General features: G+C 43.5%; 1 protein-coding gene across 4 annotated transcripts in view; it reads right to left on the minus strand.

Moving 5' to 3' along the window:
* Positions 1-2,167: 2,167 nt before the first annotated feature.
* The window catches only part of LOC138789800 (solute carrier family 66 member 2-like), a 46,623-nt gene continuing 29,904 nt past the window's right edge, over positions 2,168-18,886 (minus strand). For all 4 annotated transcript variants that reach the window (XM_069968619.1, XM_069968621.1, XM_069968620.1 and 1 more), the window contains 2 exons: positions 10,615-10,831; positions 2,168-2,644 (listed from right to left, as the gene is read on the minus strand). In XM_069968619.1, the coding sequence (XP_069824720.1) occupies positions 2,470-2,644; positions 10,615-10,831 (392 nt within the window). In that variant the 3' untranslated portion in view covers positions 2,168-2,469. The remainder of the gene's footprint in view (positions 2,645-10,614; positions 10,832-18,886) is intronic.

Genomic DNA, 18,886 nt, shown 5'->3' on the forward strand with positions numbered 1-18,886 from the left:
ACAATACGCACTCATACAGAACAATATACACATTTTGTAGGGTATTTTGGAGCATATTATATAGTAGTCAGTATGTTGGAGGTCACCCAGCTTTCCCAGCATCTTGTAGTCAGTAAAATGGAGGTCACCCAGCTTCCCCAATATCTTTCACTCAGTATAATATGGTCACCCAGCTTTCCCACCATTTTATACTCAGTATATTATGGTCACCCAGCTTTCCCACAATCTTATTCTCAGTAAGATGGAGGTCACCCAGCTTTCCCACCATCTTATACTCAGTGGCTGGTAGCCTCGGGGAGCTGCATAGTATATCTATACTGTGCAGCTGAAAACCATATCACCACAATTGTGCTAATTGGTTCCCTTTAAGGAGCCCTCCAGCCCTTACCTATTATTACCCTCCCCACATCAATGCAGGGACGGTAGATGGCACCCCGGGCCTGTACTTCTGCCAGCGGCGATGTTCCAACAATTCGTGTAACGTCTCCTTCCCTTCTGGTCATTTGTGACAGGGAATTCCTACTGCTCTGTGTGAAGGGGCCAAAAGTCACCTTGTCAATGTAAGTCTATGGGATGGTTCCGTGTCAGCGCTGAGCCATCCCATAGACTTATACAGGAAAGAGATCCCCGACCCCGTCACAGCGAGCAGTAGGAATTCCCTGTTTACAAATGACTGGAAGGGCTGAATGTGTTATCCGAAGTGTGAGAATAGTGCTACTGGAGAAAGTATTGGAGTGGGTGGCATGTACCTTCCCTGCACTGATGTGGGGAGCGTAATAAGTGAGGGCCTAGAAGGATGGGCCGCTAGCCGGCTACTCATGGGCCAGTGCTGTGTGCTTGCCCCCCAGGCTAAAATTTGCCAGCCAGCCCCTGGTTTGTGGGGTTTGCTACTTTTTACAAATTTTATACTTTGTTACAGGGACTGCCATCTTCTCTGAGCTGTTTTTAACTTCCAATGACAATGAAGGGATCTGTCCCATTGATGTGAATGTGAATGTGAAACCTTACTGAGCATGCTCTGTGACCTTTGGAGAGGTCATTCCACAGGGAGCTGCTGTTGTCTTATACTGGTGCCATCTATTTACTGGTGTTGCACGTTTACAGTGCTGTACATGTCACTTTGTGGCAGCCTCCTCTTATCACCACAGACAGACAGAACAGAAAACAGCAAGACTATAAGATTATTTAATAATATAGGTAGTAAAAAGACAAAAATCCCTAAGAAATACATTTAATATCCACATACAGGCCTGCACCTAGAGCAAAGTCATGGCACCTTTGACACTGTCTACACTGTACAGGCCCTCAGTGTATTCCTAATGCCAGTGGAATACACTTAGCAAAGTGACATCAATCTAGGGACTGGCTTGTATACAGACCCAGACATTATGTAAATGTACCCGTTCATCCCAGGTGGGTGGGGGAGAATGGGAAGTGTTGGTATTACACACAATCTTTTACCCTAATTACGGTGTGTAACAGACCGCCACTGGTGGTGTGAGATGGTATATCTGTCTTCTGATGCATAGAAGGGTTAGTATACCTTGGCTGGTTTACAACTCCCTGACTGATGAATTACCACATGCAGCAAGGAATACATCTATCTATCTATCTATCTATCTATCTATCTATCTATCTATCTATCTATCTATCTATCTAGCAGATGCATCTTTATGTATGAATCTTTATACAGTAGGCTTTGCACATTATACAAATACCACAGTAAAATATATGTTATCTTGCAGCCCGCAGACTTTGAGAGGTAAGTTTGTGTGTCTGAGGTTCCAGTATTTCTTGGTTCTTTACTAATACAGTTTAGCACATAATAATTCACTGAAGTGTCCAGACACAAGGATCAGGTCAGTGACCAGCAGGTGCCCACGGCCTCCTATCAAAGCTGCACCCAACACCCAGACTGTAAAAAGTATGGAAAGGGCAAGCCCTGCTTTCCAGGAATACAGGCCACAGGGTGCAGAGTGCACTACTATGGCTACTTTATGGACATCATTGAGTCTATTAGTGCAGCTGTTACAGAGCCACAGGTAACATGAGTCAGTACTGATTAGGGATGGTCCAAACCGCGTACGAACCCGAACGCTCGGCATCAGATTCCTGCTGTCTGCCCGCTCCAGTGGGGGGACCGCCTGGAAAACTGGGATACAGCCATAGCCATAGGCTGTATCCCAGTTTTCCAGGCGTTCCTCCCGCTGTATCCGCCCGCTCCGTTTTTATTATTATTATATGGGCAAATGTTCCTACTAGTTATTGCACTGCTGTACTGTAAGACAGTAGAAGTAACACAATATTTAAAAATCCAGATCCTGAGGAGTCTCATTATGTCTTATCTCCTGTTAGTTGGCAGCATGATCAGTATATACATAACACTTATATATTATTTCTCTTTGGGCTTCAGCTCCAGTCTCTTTGGCACCAGGCCATGTATCCCATACCAGGGTGATTGACAGCTCCTTATCCAAACTTGACGTGAGGCTGTTGGTTGTAGTACCAGACCTGGAGGAGGATGAGCACATCCAGGCAGATCTGCAGGGCTCCGCACAGCCAGAATTGAACTGGGGTCGACTTAATAATGAAGTATGAAGTCTTAAAGCAGTCACCCACAGTCCACAGCATGACCATCTTCACACTAATGAGGAGAGATAGAAGAAAAAGAAAAGGCATGAGGCGGATGTCCAGGGACTCACAATGATCTGTAATATAAGGGAGGCAAGGCCCATTTCACCCTCTAAGTGCCCATCTATCTCCTCTACTAGAGTAGGTGCTGTCTTTGCCAATCTGCTTGACACATAATAGAGCGATTTATTGTCTGTCAGAGCCAAGGCTATCCAATGTAGACCCCAGGGCCACAACACCGATCATGCATAATGCAATAATTACAGAATCACAGCATTGTATGGAGGCCAAAGCACTGAAGAAAAACAAGGAATAAAAATAATTTATTCTCCTCTTCACAACCCCACAGATTAAAAGCAGTGTTAGGGTCCTTTTACATTAAACAATTTTTGCCCACAAACAAGTGCCGATAAGCGTGATTGGCGCTCATTTGCAGTGCCTTTACACAGCACAACTAATCAAACAGCCAGGCCATTTAAAAACATTGCTATCAGCGTCATGTGCCCTGTTTACACAGACAGATATGCGGCCAATAAACAATTTTTTAGAGCTGCATCAGCCAATGAGTGGGCAAGTTCTGGCTCATCAGCTGATCGCGCTTTTACAAGGCCAATTATCGGCTTAATGAGCGTTTCTAGTAACACTTGTTGCCGATGATTGGATGGGAAGGGCTTTGTTCACACATGGCATTTAATTAGCGTTATTTATGCATTTTTGCCACAATGTTAATGCTATTTTGCTGTGAACTGTGCAACTGTAGTAAAATAGCATCAAAATCGCTGAAAAAATAATAATAATAATAATTAACAATAACTAAATGCCATGTGTGAACATAGCCTAAAAGCGCCTTTACTCAGGATATTATCATTGATTCAATGTACCATTTAAAGTCACTTAAAGGAGAAGTCAGGAGAAAATAATAACTTGGAAGTAGGCAGGGGCAGAGGAGAACATAAAAAACAAGTACTTGCCTTTCCCAGTGCCTCCGAAGTGCCACGTCACAGGTTCCAGATTCCCCCCCAGAACTCATTTTTTCCTGAGTTCTGATGTTGTCACAGCCCAGGGGAAAAACGTCCGAACTGGCTGATGGATTGCCTGCTCAGCCAATGTCCCGCCCCAGTCCCTGATTGTCTGAGCAAGCAATTCATGATCTGAGTTGTGACTTTGCTGATGCAGGAGATCCTCGGGCCCAGCTGGGGTCCCGGAGAGGTAAAACGGTGCTATGGAGGCATGCAGAGAGGTAAGTAGGGCTTGTTTATTATGTTCCTCCCTGCCACTGTCTGCCTGAAATTTTTTATGTGAGTGGTTGCTATGTCTCTTGTCCATTCTTCATACCAGTCACTGCACTTTAAGTATATAATAATAGAAACTTAAATCCTTTATTATAAATGCAGCGACGGCCCTGTTACATAAGGTGCACATTGCATCCCGGCGGTGAGGAAAACAATGTCAGAGCCGGCGCTTCTCATCATGCGCTGAACCAAATTGATGGTAATGGGCCTGTGCTTATTCAGTGCGTGTCTCACCCTCCAGAAATCATTAATGATTTTCAAGGGTTCTGGAAATAAGGGCTTTTGCAATGAATCCAAATTTTCTACTGTTACTTGTAGCGCATCCTCATGTATTCTTCACGTTTTTCAAATACACAATAAGATTTCTAATGACAAAGAAAAGTAATACATCAGAGTGAGGTGGTGGCTGGAGCAGGGAGGTGGGTTTGATATATGACTACTCTTACTGATCACAGTATTTTATGTATAATGATAAATATGAGTATAATTCCAGCAACACCGCATGCTGATTGGTGAGTGAATGGGCGTGTGGTTTCATCGACACATGGGAGCGTGGTCTAAGACAATGGAAGGAGTGTCTATAAAATGCAGCACTCTTCATATAAAAATAACTCCCCTCTAACATTCTAAGCCTACATTCTATGCCAAAACATGCCAGTTTTTGTTTCTGTTTAACATATACATTATAAAGGGAAAAAAGGATGTAATAACGGATGGTAAAAATGGATGCTGCTACATGCCATACTGCAGAATCCATTTCTCATTGACTTACACTATAAGAAGAACAGATTAAAATGCATCTTTTTTTTTTTTTGCAGTACACATAACGTTGACCACATTTTTCTGTAGGTTAAAATTAAATGTATTGAAATGCACACACAAAAGCCGTGTGACAGACTAAGCCTACATTCTATGCCAATGTTCTATGCCTACATTCTATGTCACCATTATTATGCCAACATTCTATGCCTACGTTCTATGCCAGAATTCTATGTCAACATTCTATTCCAACATTATATGCCAATATTCTATGCTTAGATGTCAAAATTCTAACCCTGCATTCTATGTCAACATTCTATAACAATGAAAGTAGTGATGTATCTCCTGGATCTAGAAATCACATAACACGGCGCTGTGATGCAGATATGTTGCTTGCTGTTATATAGCTATAGGAGTTCTTTATATGCGTGTGTGTGTGTATATATATATATATATATATATACATATATATAAATGAAAACTCTTATAAATTAGTATACGGCGCTACAAGAAGTTGTCGTGCACTGATCCCTATTGTGCTAATCCAATAGCGTATCCTATGGTTGTACTCCGATACCTCTGATAATTTTGATGAATGAAGGCTTGTTAGTACAATGTCCTCTCCGTCCCCTCAGATCCAGAGCAGGTTAGAAGTGGGTTGTGCAGTCCACAAAGCCACCATACCTTTTGTGGGTATGGTGGCTGCTAAAGGTCAAGCTTCTAACCTACTTCAGATCTGAGGTGATGGAGAGGCCATTGTACAAACAAGCCTTTGACTTAATAAAAAATACTATGGGAGTATGACCATAGGATACGTTATCGTGTTAGCACTATAGGGATCAGTGCACTGCAACTCGTTGTAGCGCGGTATACTATTATATAGGAGTTTTCATTCTATAACAATATATATAACAATATAACATTTTAAGCCTACAACGTAAGCCAACATTCCAAGACTACTTTTAATGCCAACATTCTATGTCAACATTTTAAATGTCACTGTCATCATAACTTTCAAAATCTAAATCAACAGTAGATGTGATATAAAGCAAGTTTGCAATTACATTCATTATTATTATTAATATTATTTTTGTTATCATATAGAGCACAGCATTTCCTATTTTCTGGCTCTTTTTTTCTCAAAGAGTCAGAAAACTGGAAGTCCAGTATTTCCCAGGTCATCTGAACGCTTACAGAGAGAAAGAATTCATGTAATTGATGGACGCTTTGAGCCGTGACTCTCTGTACTGGCTGAAATTCCTGTGTTTAGTCTGTTTTTTTTTAACCAGCACAAGTAAGAAAATCTGCCTGGAGACTGGACCTGGATTTCTAGTAAGTTCAGCTTTGTTTTACAGCTTGGTAACAAAAAAAAAAAGTTTTCAGGAAAAAATTAATGACAGCCTATACACAATCAGCTATTCACTGAGAACAGGTCAGGAAGCAGTTGGCTCCATACTAATGCTGCGTTTACACGGAACGAATTCGAACGATAATCGTACGTGTAAACGCAGTGAACGATCAAGCAACGAGCGAGAAATCGTTTATTTTGATCTTTGAACATTTTTCAAATCGACGTTGGTCGTTGGCAAAAAATTTGCAGATCGTTCCGTGTAAACAGTCGTTCACCGATTTAACCTATGTTCGAGATAGGCTTAAGCGATCGCAAAACGATCGCAAAACAAAACGATTTTTCCATACTATATATCGTTCCATCTAAACGCTGATAGTTATAAAAAAAAATTGTTACTTCGAAATCGTTAATCGTACGATCGGGCGAATTATCGCTCCGTGTAAACGCAGAATAAGTCTAGTGGCAGTACTGTGTTACCATGCCTCCTATTCACTTCAATTAGTTGCCAATGATGTAACGTGGTGCTGTTTCTACACTGAGTACTGGGCCAAATGCAATCTGCCTTGAAGTGCAGGTGACAAACAGCTGATTGACAGGTTATGGGGTGTTTGCTCTCCACCTATCAACTACTGGCAAACCTATTAAAGTCACTGCTGCTCTCTAATAAATGGATAGGCTGCATTCTCAATGATGTCAATACTGCTCTCTAGTGAATGGATAGTCTGCATTCTCAGTAATGTCACCACTGCTCTCTAGTGAATGTATACGCAGTGTTCTCAGTGATGTCACCACTGCCCTCTAGTAATTGTATACGCAGCATTCTCAGTGATGTGCCCTTTGCTCTTTAACAAACGAATAAAAGCTCTCAGCGATGTTACCTCTGCTCTCTTGTGAATGGTTAGGCTGTATTCCTAGTGACATGACCACTATTCTCTAGGTCAGGGCCGTTTCTAGAGGCGGGCGGGCCGGGCGACCGCACGGGGCGCTGACAGCTAGGGGGCGCTGGTGGCTCCACTGAGCTGCACGCACCCCCGGCCTTGTGTGGACAAAGCATGAGGGGGTTACTACTATGGGTGGGGGAGCACAGGGGGGCTTATTACTATGGGTGGGGGAGCACGGGGGGGGCTTATTACTATGGGGGAGCACAGGGGGGGCTTATTACTATGGGGGAGCACAGGGGGGCTTATTATTATGGGTGGGGGAGCACAGGGGGGCTTATTACTATGGGTGGGGGAGCACAGGGGGGCTTATTACTATGGGTGGGGAAGCACAGGGGGGCTTATTACTATGGGTAGGGGAGCACAGGGGGGCTTACTGTTATGGGTGTGGAAGCACGGGGGGGCTTATTACTATGGGTGGGGGAGCACAGGGGGGGCTTTTTACTATGGGGGAGCACAGGGGGGCTTATTATTATGGGTGGGGGAGCACAGGGGGGCTTATTACTATGGGTGGGGGAGCACAGGGGCTTATTACTATGGGTGGGGGAGCACAGGGGGACTTATTACTATGGGGGAGCACGGGGGGGGGCTTATTACTATGGGGGAGCACAGGGGGGCTTATTATTATGGGTGGGGGAGCACAGGGGGGGCTTATTACTATGGGTGGGGGAGCACAGGGGGGCTAATTACTATGGGTGGGGGAGCACGGGGGCTTATTACTATGGGTGGGGGAGCACAGGGGGACTTATTACTATGGGGGAGCACAGGGGGGCTTATTACTATGGGGGTGCACAGGGGGGCTTATTATTATAGGTGGGGAGCACAGGGGGGGCTTATTACTATGAGTGGGGGAGCACAGGGGGGCTTATTACTATGGGTGGGGGAGCACAGGGGGGCTTACTATTATGGGTGGGGGAGCACAGGGGGGCTTATTACTATGGGTGGGGGAGCACAGGGGGGCTTATTATTATGGGTGGGGGAGCACAGGGGGGGGGCTTATTACTATGGGTGGGGGAGCACAGGGGGCTTACTATTATGGGTGGGGGAGCACAGGGGGGGCTAATTACTATGGGTGGGGGAGCACAGGGGGGCTTATTACTATGGGTGGGGGAGCACAGGGGGGCTTATTACTATGGGTGGGGAGCACAGGGGGGTTTATTACTATGGGTGGGGGAGCACAGGGGGGCTTACTATTATGGGTGGGGGAGCACAGGGGGGGCTTATTACTATGGGTGGGGGAGCACAGGGGGGCTTATTACTATGGGTGGGGGAGCACAGGGGGGCTTATTACTGTGGGGGAGCACAGGGGGGCTTATTATTATGGGTGGGGGAGCACAGCGGGGCTTATTACTATGGGTGGGGGAGCACAGGGGGGCTTATTACTATGGGTGGGGGAGCACAGGGGGGCTTACTATTATGGGTGAGGGAGCACAGGGGGGCTTATTACTATGGGTGGGGGAGCACAGGGGGGCTTACTATTATGGGTGGGGAAGCACAGGGGTGCTTATTACTATGGGTGGGGGAGCACAGGGGGGCTTATTACTATGGGTGGGGGAGCACAGGGGGGCTTATTACTATGGGTGGGGAGCACAGGGGGGCTTATTACTATGGGTGGGGGAGCACAGGGGGCTTATTACTATGGGTGGGGGAGTACAGGGGGGCTTATTACTATGGGTGGGGGAGCACAGGGGGGCTTATTACTATGGGGAGAGCACAGGGAGGGCTTATTACTATGGGGGAAGAGCACGGGGGGGGGGGTAATACTATGGGGACTGCACAGGTGGGTTTATTACTATATGTGAACAAACCATGGGGGGATTATTACTATGGGGGGAGCACAGGGAGGATTAATACTATGGGGGAGGGCACATTATTACTATATGGAGGCCCAGCAGGGGATCCTACATACAGGGGGCAACTCACATACCTACTGACTTTACTGCACAAGACACAAAAGAAGTGGAAGTTGTAAAAGTGCGGAACCTAAGATGTTTGTCTGGCAGGTTCACAAGAGATGAATTGTTGCTGCAAGAAATCATCATGGTGGACTGGGCCAGATGGAGGGGAAAAGGAAAGTGATCAAAGAAGACATCGCCTGTGAGTCACTGAACTGCTTTTTTTTCCCGCTTTTAGCAGGATTCGCCCCGTAGTCAAAATTACCTAGAAACGGCCCTGTCTCTAGTAAATGGATAGGGTGCATTCTCATGCACAGATAGTCACCACCAGGTACAGTCTCAACACTTTCAGAACTGTCTTTGCGGCTGAGAAACTCTGGAGTCTTGGCTTCCCCAAAGTTTAATTATCCATGTGGTACATGGTTATAGCTCCAGACAGGGTAACAAATCAACAAGAAGTAAGTGCGGCCTGCTCTGAAGAATAGCATCTGATTCTGTATACCGCCTTTATTCCTTATTCATATTCATGTGCTTAAAAATGACATTTATTACTCTTTGCCTCGTAAATGTGTCGCTAGAAATCTGCCTGCAGCAAGACCGTATAATAAATGATGTCATTTGTGTGTGCTCCCTGCACAGAGTTTTGCTTTGGCACAATGGATAGCTAATGCCTGCATGACTTCATACAACTGTGTCCTTAATATTCCTCTGCTGATTAGAATAAGTGGCGTCTCATTACCCCAGAGCCCAGTAACATGAGAAGACCAGAGTTCTGCGTCTTCCTGAAAATAATTTTAGGAATTATTTTTTCTGTATGTTTAAATATGTCATTAATGGAGTCATTTATATAAGACATGGGGTGGCAGGTGCCCTGTTGCACCCTTGTCAAATAAGACCAATGGAGGGAAAAGGGGTTTCTGCGACACATTTTATATGGCCCCAGGACTATATGTTTTTTTTAACAGTATTAAAGACTGTCACAAGATTTAGGTTTATTCTTTGGCTTCATTCACATGTCCATAGTGCGAGCTGTAAATGCGGACAAAACTACAAATGTGTATCCGTAATTCCCGGATCACTGCATTGAAGTTAGTGATCCGGTGTGTGAACAGAGTTATTGAAATGTATTGGTCGCATGTTCTGTCTGCATTTGCGCACAGAACTACGGATGTGTAAATGAGGCCTTAGGCTATGTTCACACAACGTATGTTTTGCATAAATCATGGCCGTTGTTGCAATTTGCAACAACAGCCATGATTTATAGAAAACATACGTTGTATTTGTATGAATGGAATCCCGGCCAGAGCGTATACACATATACACTCCGGCCGGGATTCCATCCAGCTGCACAAAAAACTGACATGTCAGTTTTCTGCGGCCGCTATTCATTGAATAGCAGCCACACAGACATGTCAGTTCACACAATGGTGCTTGTGGCTCCAACTGCACGCTCCATTGCATGCAGCTGTGAAGTCGAATGCGGGTGCACCGGTGCGCCCACATCCAAATTCACTAGAAATCATGATCTTCAGAGACACCGGCCGTTCTGTGACACTGGCTGTCCAGTGTTATAGGCAATGTGTTATAGGCAATGTGAACATGGCCTCACACTGGATTATTTTTTACTGTTTAATATAATTTACAGCCATTATATTATTTCTATAGCTAAGGTGAAAGAAACCATTAAGTACAGATAGTAATGCAGTGGCTCCCCTTAGGTTTAGATATGACACATGTACAATACTAACCTCATCCCCTGTGTAGACTTGTTCCTGAGGTTCTGCAGCAGCTGGGGCAGTCCTAACAGTGCCTCCGTAAGGAGAGCCACTAAACCCAGGCCCTCCACAAAGATGGGGACATCCAGAAAGACGAAAGTGAGTAGAGCCCCAAACATGGTCACAGACAGGCAGAACTGCAGGTAATCCTCAAAGCGGTTCCACTTCCAGAAGTGATTAAGATCAAAATCTGCAAAGACAGGTGTAAGAATCAGATTCTAGACAGGCCTTCCAGCTGACCTACCAGTGCACTTTAGGCTACATTCACACACACGTTCCGTAAGTTTGTCCCATTGATTTCCATTGAACTGTTCACACTGTCTGTAGTTTTATGGATCTGTAATCTGCAAAAAGTATCTAGAGGAGCATCTGTAATTTGTGGACGTTATGGAAGTAACTTTTTCAAAAGTTACGGATCACAGTCCCATTTCTTGCACAAGGAATATGAATTACAGATGCAATACAGACAATTTTTTGTGGATCACAGGCGACGATTGTGGACATAATATATGGTCCTAAAAAATTACTGAATGTGTGAATATAGCCTTACACCTAGGTTTATTGCAGTTCCACACTGATTCTCTGATCTCTACCAAATGATTAAAGGGATCAGTGTGAGTAAATAGCTGATGTTCAGTCTGATTTACTGACTGGCAGAGGTAGACTCGGATGATTTAGTACAAGGGTGTCAAACCCAGGCCCTCCAGCTTTAGCTTTGGCTGTCCCGGCATGATGGGAATTGTAGTTTTGCAACAGCTTGAGTTTGACATGTGATTTAGTATCTGGATACTGCTCATCCCTATTGAGCAATGAATGAGCATACATGGCTTTTCTGCTATTGTAAGCCAAGCAGAATAATATCATTGGGGCCACATGAATGTGTTAATAATATGTATATATATGTTCCTTTAACAATGTTGCATTTTTCTCTCAATTTAGATATCAACTTTTTTGTCCAGTAATTTCCCCCAGGCCTCCATGCGGGAAGGTAAAGTATTTCCCAGCAGTCACTGGCAGGAGACGCAGATTTTTGCCAATTAAACCTGATTTGTACGAATCATCAGCAGAGGAAAACAATGGAAATATCTCCTGACCTTTCACAGAGCGGCAAACGTACCCCCAGACAGAAGACAAAGGAGCTTATTATCTGCACCTCTCCACTCACCTGAGACCCGAGCACAGACACCGCACCCGCAGCAGTCACATCCAAATTAGTAAAGTAAATAATGCCCTTGATGTACAGTCCAATATAAGAGCAAATAAAGGGAAACCACTGATTGCAAATCCAACCCAATGGAGCAAGCCTGTCTATCCAGTTTCATATTCTCCTTCACAGGCAGTTATAGTCTAGTATATAGCAGTATTATAGTAGTTATATTGTTACGCCTGGCAGGGGTAGGATAATAGCAGTGGAAGTATCATAGTATATTCGTTTACATACAGGGCAGTATTATAGGGGTTGTAATCCTGTATATAAGGGGCAGCATTGTAAAAGTAGCACTCTTATACATAGGGGGCAGTATTTCAAAAGGTTTATACATATACAAAGAGGCAACATTACAGTAGTTATATTCCTGTCCATTTATACTTGTACATAGAGAGTTTTATTAGAGTGATTATATACTTGAATATAAGAGGTAGTAGTAGTTTTTCATTTGTGGCAGAATGATGCATGGGTATTATAGATCAGATCTGTCCTACAGTCTTCTCGCTCTGATTGAGACAAGTTGCGGATACTGCCATTTTCAGCAGCTTTGGTATGACTCTTGTGCCCCCCACTGTGCAGCTAAAGCAGTAATTGAAGGATATCTAGACCAGTAACGTAATGTACATGAAATATGAAAGCTTGAACAGAGCTGACGGCAGAGACGGAGCGCATATTGCTGATCTCCAGTGAATACCATTACAAGGGAAGATTTATGGAACAGGTAAAATACTTCCAGTATCTATTTCTTATCTGAAGTAACCAGTGAAAAAGATGAATCGCTGTGTCACTACCTTAGTATACAGGCGAGCGGTAAATTCTGTAACTGATTATCATCAAATTAGGAAATAAAGAGTTTATGACTTCAAATGGCGCATGGTGTCCATCCAGTACAGAACACAACACCTGTCTGTTACCCAGATTCATTTTATAGGTCTTTATACTGTATGAATAAAATACTAGACTGCAGTAAGGACTAACATGCAGGTAGTGCAGTAACAATGTAGAGGAAGGATATTATCATGGCAGATTTTTGTGTCTGAGAAAAGCTAAATGGAATATTTATAGGGGAGTTGCTCTAGAATACAGATTTTTGTGTGGACACCCCACCCCACATATATTATACACATAATATGACGTTGTCTACAATACACTGTGGTCATATTGTAATCCAGCTTTTTCCATTCTCAAAACTGTTCATTTAAAGTTGGACTCCCCTTTGCAAATATAACAGCTACCACTCTTCTGGGAGGACTTTCTACAAGATTTTGGAGGTGTCTGGATATTTTTCCCCTGTCATCCAGAAGAGGATTTGTGAGGTCTGATGAGAGAGCCGGGCTTCCACTCTCTGTTCTAGTTCATCCCAAAGGTGTTTATTGGGGTTGAGGTCGGGGCTCTGTGTTGGCCAGTCAAGTTCTTGTATACCAAACTAACGCAACAATGCCAACAATGTTCTCCAGGCATTTGCTAAATCCAGACTCATTTATCAGACTGGCAGATAGAGAAGTGTGATTCATCACCCGACAGAACACGATTCCTCTGTGGCGTGCTTCACAACACTGCATTTGACACCTGGTATTGTGCTTGGTGATGTAAGGCTTGCATTCATCTACTCAGCCGGGCAAATTGTGGTATTCTTGCTGTGAATTTGTCAATACAGTACCAAAATTGACAATGAATTGACCAGTGAATGCTATTCCCATTGCAGAAACCACATAGACAATTTAGGTCTTGATAATGTAAACAAAGAAACACAGCAAAAATGCAAGAGTGTGAACACAGCCTAAAGGCCGTATTACACGGCCCGATTCTGAGGAGCAATTTGCTCCTTGTTCCCCACTCGCTGCTGCCGCTACTCCATGCGGCAGCAGCCAGCGAGTAAGTCCGGGGAGGGCCGGGGGAAGCTGCGAGGAGGTGCGGGGAGGCTGCCCGGGTGATCGCTATTACACGGAGCATCAGCAGCAGATCACTGCTATATAAGCCAATTGTCTTTCAACATATTGAAAGACAAACGACTGCAACGATCAGCCGATGTCGGCTGATCGTTGCCTTCTATTCCACAGGATTATCGTTCCGTGGAACAGAGCCTTTAGGCTACATTTACACAACATTAAAAAAAAGATGATGTCCGTTATTGCAGTGATTTAAATTAACTTCAATATAATGCACTGAAGTCAATGGGATGACGGATGTCCAATGCACACAGTGTATAAAATGACGGACGTTGTCTCAGATAATGATCAATTATTTTCTGACGTCTTTTGTTTTTTAGTTGTTCACATACAGTTTCACTGTTTTTACTATTAAATTCAATGGACTTTTCAATTAGAGACACACGAAAAGGCGAATTAGTAACCCAAACTAGAATAATGTACCAACAGCTGTCATTGCACTGACGGGCGGCCAAACAGCAAAATGATGGATGTCATTTTAAACGGAGAGGAAAAAGTGTTGTGTTAAAGCAACTCTGTACCCACAATCTGATCCCCCCAAACCGCTTGTACCATCAGATAGCTGCTTTTTATCCAAGATCTGTCCTAGGGTCCGTTCGGCAGGGGATGCAGTTATTGTCCTAAAAAGCAACTTTGGTGTTCTTACCTTGCGCGACCTCTATGACTCTAACGTACTCAAAACTTACCATACTCTACAGACCGACTACCATTTACCGCGACACTCACAATTCCAATACTTCCAAATACGGCATGCCCTGAATGCCCAATTTCCATCCCCAAGGAGCCCAATATCCACATATCCGCTGATTGGGGTCTTGCGATCACAGGGCCTGAAAGGTCTAATATCCTCATTGTATAAGCACCTTATCTCTCTCAAGATGGCCAATACCCCCTTACCCGCAGAGCAATACTGGAAACGGTGTATCCCTTCTATGACAGACGATGACTGGCATGAGATACTAGAATCTCATACCCATGTATCGCCAGCTGCGAACAACAAAATAATACAACTATATATTGTACATAGTAGTTACCTTACCCCAATTAGGCTAGCACATATGGGCAGAATGGCAACCGATGAGTGTCACAGGTGTTATTCCCCCCGAGCTGACTTCTGGCATCTAATGTGGCAAAGTCCGTTTATTCATGCTTATTGGCGAGAGGTCCCAACCATGTTGGGGGAGGTGGTGGGGAGACCGATACTGCAGCACCCACTGATATGTCTGTTTGGGGTGCTAGCGGAGGAGGAGTGGACCCATGACGAACGCATTTTCCTCAAGGAGGCTCTATTTTTTGCCTGTAAAGTTATAGCATTACGATGGATGGATCCCCGCCCACCTACTCTATCCAAATGGAAGAGATTGGTGAACTCCACGATCCCATTTGAGGAGATAGTTTTCACTAAGAGGGGTCATCCCAATAAATTCCATAAGGTCTGGGGGGCATGGTGTTCTAGCCCATTAGCAGCTTACACTCCATCAGGGATTCTTTAGAAGTACAACTGAGTAGATAGCGGCACACACAGGCAAGGTTGATTCTCTATCTAAAGTTCATGGACATATGTTTCAATGTTGAGTTAAGAGTTAAGGTTTTGAATGTAATGCCAACACTTCGTGTAAACTGTACGACTGTCGGCGAATTGATAATTTGCATCGATGTCTCCTGATTTGATGTATTACATTTATTGGTCTCTATACAATGCTTAATAAAACGAATTAAAAAAAACAACTTTTAAACTGGCAGCCCCGTGCCCTACAGGAGTGGCCTGGATTGTGTATGCATTAGGCTGGCACAACCTCTCTGTCCCTCCTCCCCGCTCTCCTCATCATTAGGAATGCTCCAGGCAGATTGCCTACTATTCGTCAGCTGTGTCAGCCCGGCACATGGGCTGGATCATTAAGGCACCTTTGCAAATGTTCAGCATGGAGAAACTGTTCCAATGGCATTCCTAATGATGGGGAGGAGGGACAGAGGGGTGGTGCAAAGTTAGGGCACAGATATTCCAAGCCACGCCCGTAGGGCGCGGAGCTGTAAGTTTGAGGGTATAAACCCACACACCGTATACGCAGCGTATTTACTACTGCGATACGCAGCAAATACGCAGCAGATTAGATCTAAATAGCTGAACACAGCATCAAATCTTCACCATCACATTTGCTGCGTATTTGCTGCGTATACGGTGTGTGGGTTTATACCCTAAAAGTTGTTTTTAGGACAATAACTGCATCACCTGCCAAACGGGGGGGGGGGGGGGGGGGGGGTCACATTTTGGGTACAGAGTCGCTTTAACATAGCCTTAGGGTGCCTTCACACACACTATGGATTTCATACTGCCTCCAGTGCACCTATTACATAAATACTAAAGGTAGCATTCCTTACATACTAACCTCCCCTATTCAGCAATCCAAGTGGTATATTATCCCCAAACCTGACGGCAGACTCTTTTTAAATTGTGCTCTTCTTCATAAGACAATGTATCACAATGGATTGAGATTCCACTCTACACAATTACATTTCATTTGGTCACATGATATAAATGCCATGTTATATCAGTTGAATATTGCTCTTAATCGGGATATACACATTTGCCTAATAAGCGTAAGAGTAAGTGCAGACATGCTCGAAACGCATTGGTTTAATATCATTTATGCCAACAATCATTTTTAAGAAGACTAAATAAAGATGTATATTTTAACCTTTATTGTGATGCCTGGACTATTCTCCTTTCTCAGAAGGCTATCTGATTCATTAACCTCAGCAAAGCTATCCAGTGCCCAGCACCACAAGAAGGCAGGTGAGCTGACAAAATAGCTGTATATACACTACTATATACCACTACTATACAATACTATAACCTATCCCAGCCATAGTGTAATTCTACATCCTGAGGGTTAATAAAGATCAGCTCATTTCACCTTTGCTGGGGCTACATGTGTTTATGTTATTGACATGAGAAGCAGTGCGATGTCAAATTATGACTGAATCCACATTGTCAGCAGAACAGAAACATGTACACACTGTTCAAACATGAAGGTTTTGCCTCCTTACTGTACTTTCACTGCTGCCTTGGCACATTTCTTGACATAACACATACACACTTCCTGGCTGCCGCTATATGTGCAATCAACATTTTGTACCATTTTAGTGCAACAATCACAACTTTTTTACCAAAACCCATTTTAAAGGCTATGTTCCCACACAAATAATGGCAATTTTTTGCCATTAAATGGCGGCCATCCACTCAATTTCAACATTGTGTGAACATAGCCTTTCTGTGTTTTCAATCCACTCCTGGTTTTGGTTGCATATTACTAACCAAAATACTGAATACTGTGTGGGAACATAGCCTAAAGAGGTATTACCCTCTCAAGTGATGTATGAAAACTTGTTGGGCTCACAAGTTAAATACTACTTGGGCAAATACATTTATTTAGCAAACTTGCCTTCTTCTCCTGATATGCTGCTCTTTCCCACTGTTGACAGCTTGTTGTCTAGGTTACCAACCACCACCCTGCTCCAAAATTTACACTGTAGATACCCAATATACAGGCTGTCAACAAGGTAATAAAAAAAGCTGGAATATCAGGAGAAGGAGAAGTTTAATGAATAAATGTATTTGCAAATATATTTAACTTCTGAGGCCTACAAGTTTAACAATGTTAGGCTATGTTCACACTATGTATGTGTGCGGCTGTATTTTTTATGCGGCTGTAAATGTGCGGATGAAACTACGGCCGTGGGAAAAAATAGACATGCGGCTGAAAACATACAGTCATTTGCTTGGAAATCTGGTTCAACTAAAAATAACAAATAAAATCTTTAGAAAGTGATGCAAACACCTCTGGATGCATCTGGGAAAGCAGGGAAACAGTTTACATGAATCGCTATTACCGGGGCTTGCGATCCTCTGCAGTATGCCGGTGCCGATGCCTCTCATGGTTAATATATTGAATTAATAAAACACATTTTCATTGTAATAAAGTCCCTTTCATTGTTCAATAATTAAATTTAAACGATTCCATCATTTTGCAATTAAATATACTGTTAAAATAAATATAAATATAAATAAATGTATATTTATATATATATTTATTTTTTGACAGTATATTTAATTACACAATGATGGATTCGTTTAAATTAAATTATTGAACAACGAAACTGATTTTATTTCAATGAAAATGTGTTTTATTAATTAAATATTAATTAGTACAGGAAGCTCCAGTAAGCCGTTAATTCATATTGCCGGCAATAGAGCTTTCTGTACTAATCATCACTTTACTTTAATTAAAACATCAAATGTTTCTTCTAATTATGTTATCACAATAGCATTATTAGAAGAAACATTTAGAATTATATGTGCGCTCAGCTGATTGGCTGATCGGCTCAGCGCACATATAATTAGCGGGTCCGCAGCACAGTGACTTCATTGTGCTGCGGACCAGCGAAGAGGACACATTGGGGTGAGTATAGAGCTCTCCCCACCCCCTCCCCAGCACTGCACCCCTCCCAGCAAGGAAGGGGGCTCACTTAACCCCTTCCTTGCTGGGATGGGTGCAGTCTGCCATCAGTCTGGCTCCCAAGGGGTTAAGGAGGATACCATACATCCTCCCTTAACCCCTTGGGGGCCAGACTGTAAGCAGCGATCTGTAAAGATGCTGCATACTGTAAGGAGCACAACACCGCTCACAATGATGGGTGTTGTGCTCCTGTTTGTGTGTTTTTTGTGTGTTTCTCCCTTTTTGTTTTTTAGATATCGGTATCCTGTCGATTACGTCGGATTCCGTGGACTACGTCGATGACCAGCGGTTGTTTTTTTTTTTTTTTTAATAAAATGGTCAATGAGGGGTGTGGGGGTGTTTTTATTTGAATAAAAAATTTTTTTTACTTGTGTCTTGTCTTTATTTCTTTACTTTATAGACTTAGTAGTGGAAGCCGTCTAATAGACGGAATCCATTACTAAGTTGGGGCCTAGTGTTAGCCGGTATAAAATGGCTAACACTAACCCCCCATTATTACCCCAGTACCCAATGCCACCAGGGGTATTGGGAAGAGCCGGGTGCCAGTGGTCCCGGAGCGTCAAAATTGGCGC

Source organism: Dendropsophus ebraccatus, chromosome 4 (assembly GCF_027789765.1).
Source record: "Dendropsophus ebraccatus isolate aDenEbr1 chromosome 4, aDenEbr1.pat, whole genome shotgun sequence".
Lineage (NCBI taxonomy): Eukaryota > Metazoa > Chordata > Amphibia > Anura > Hylidae > Dendropsophus > Dendropsophus ebraccatus.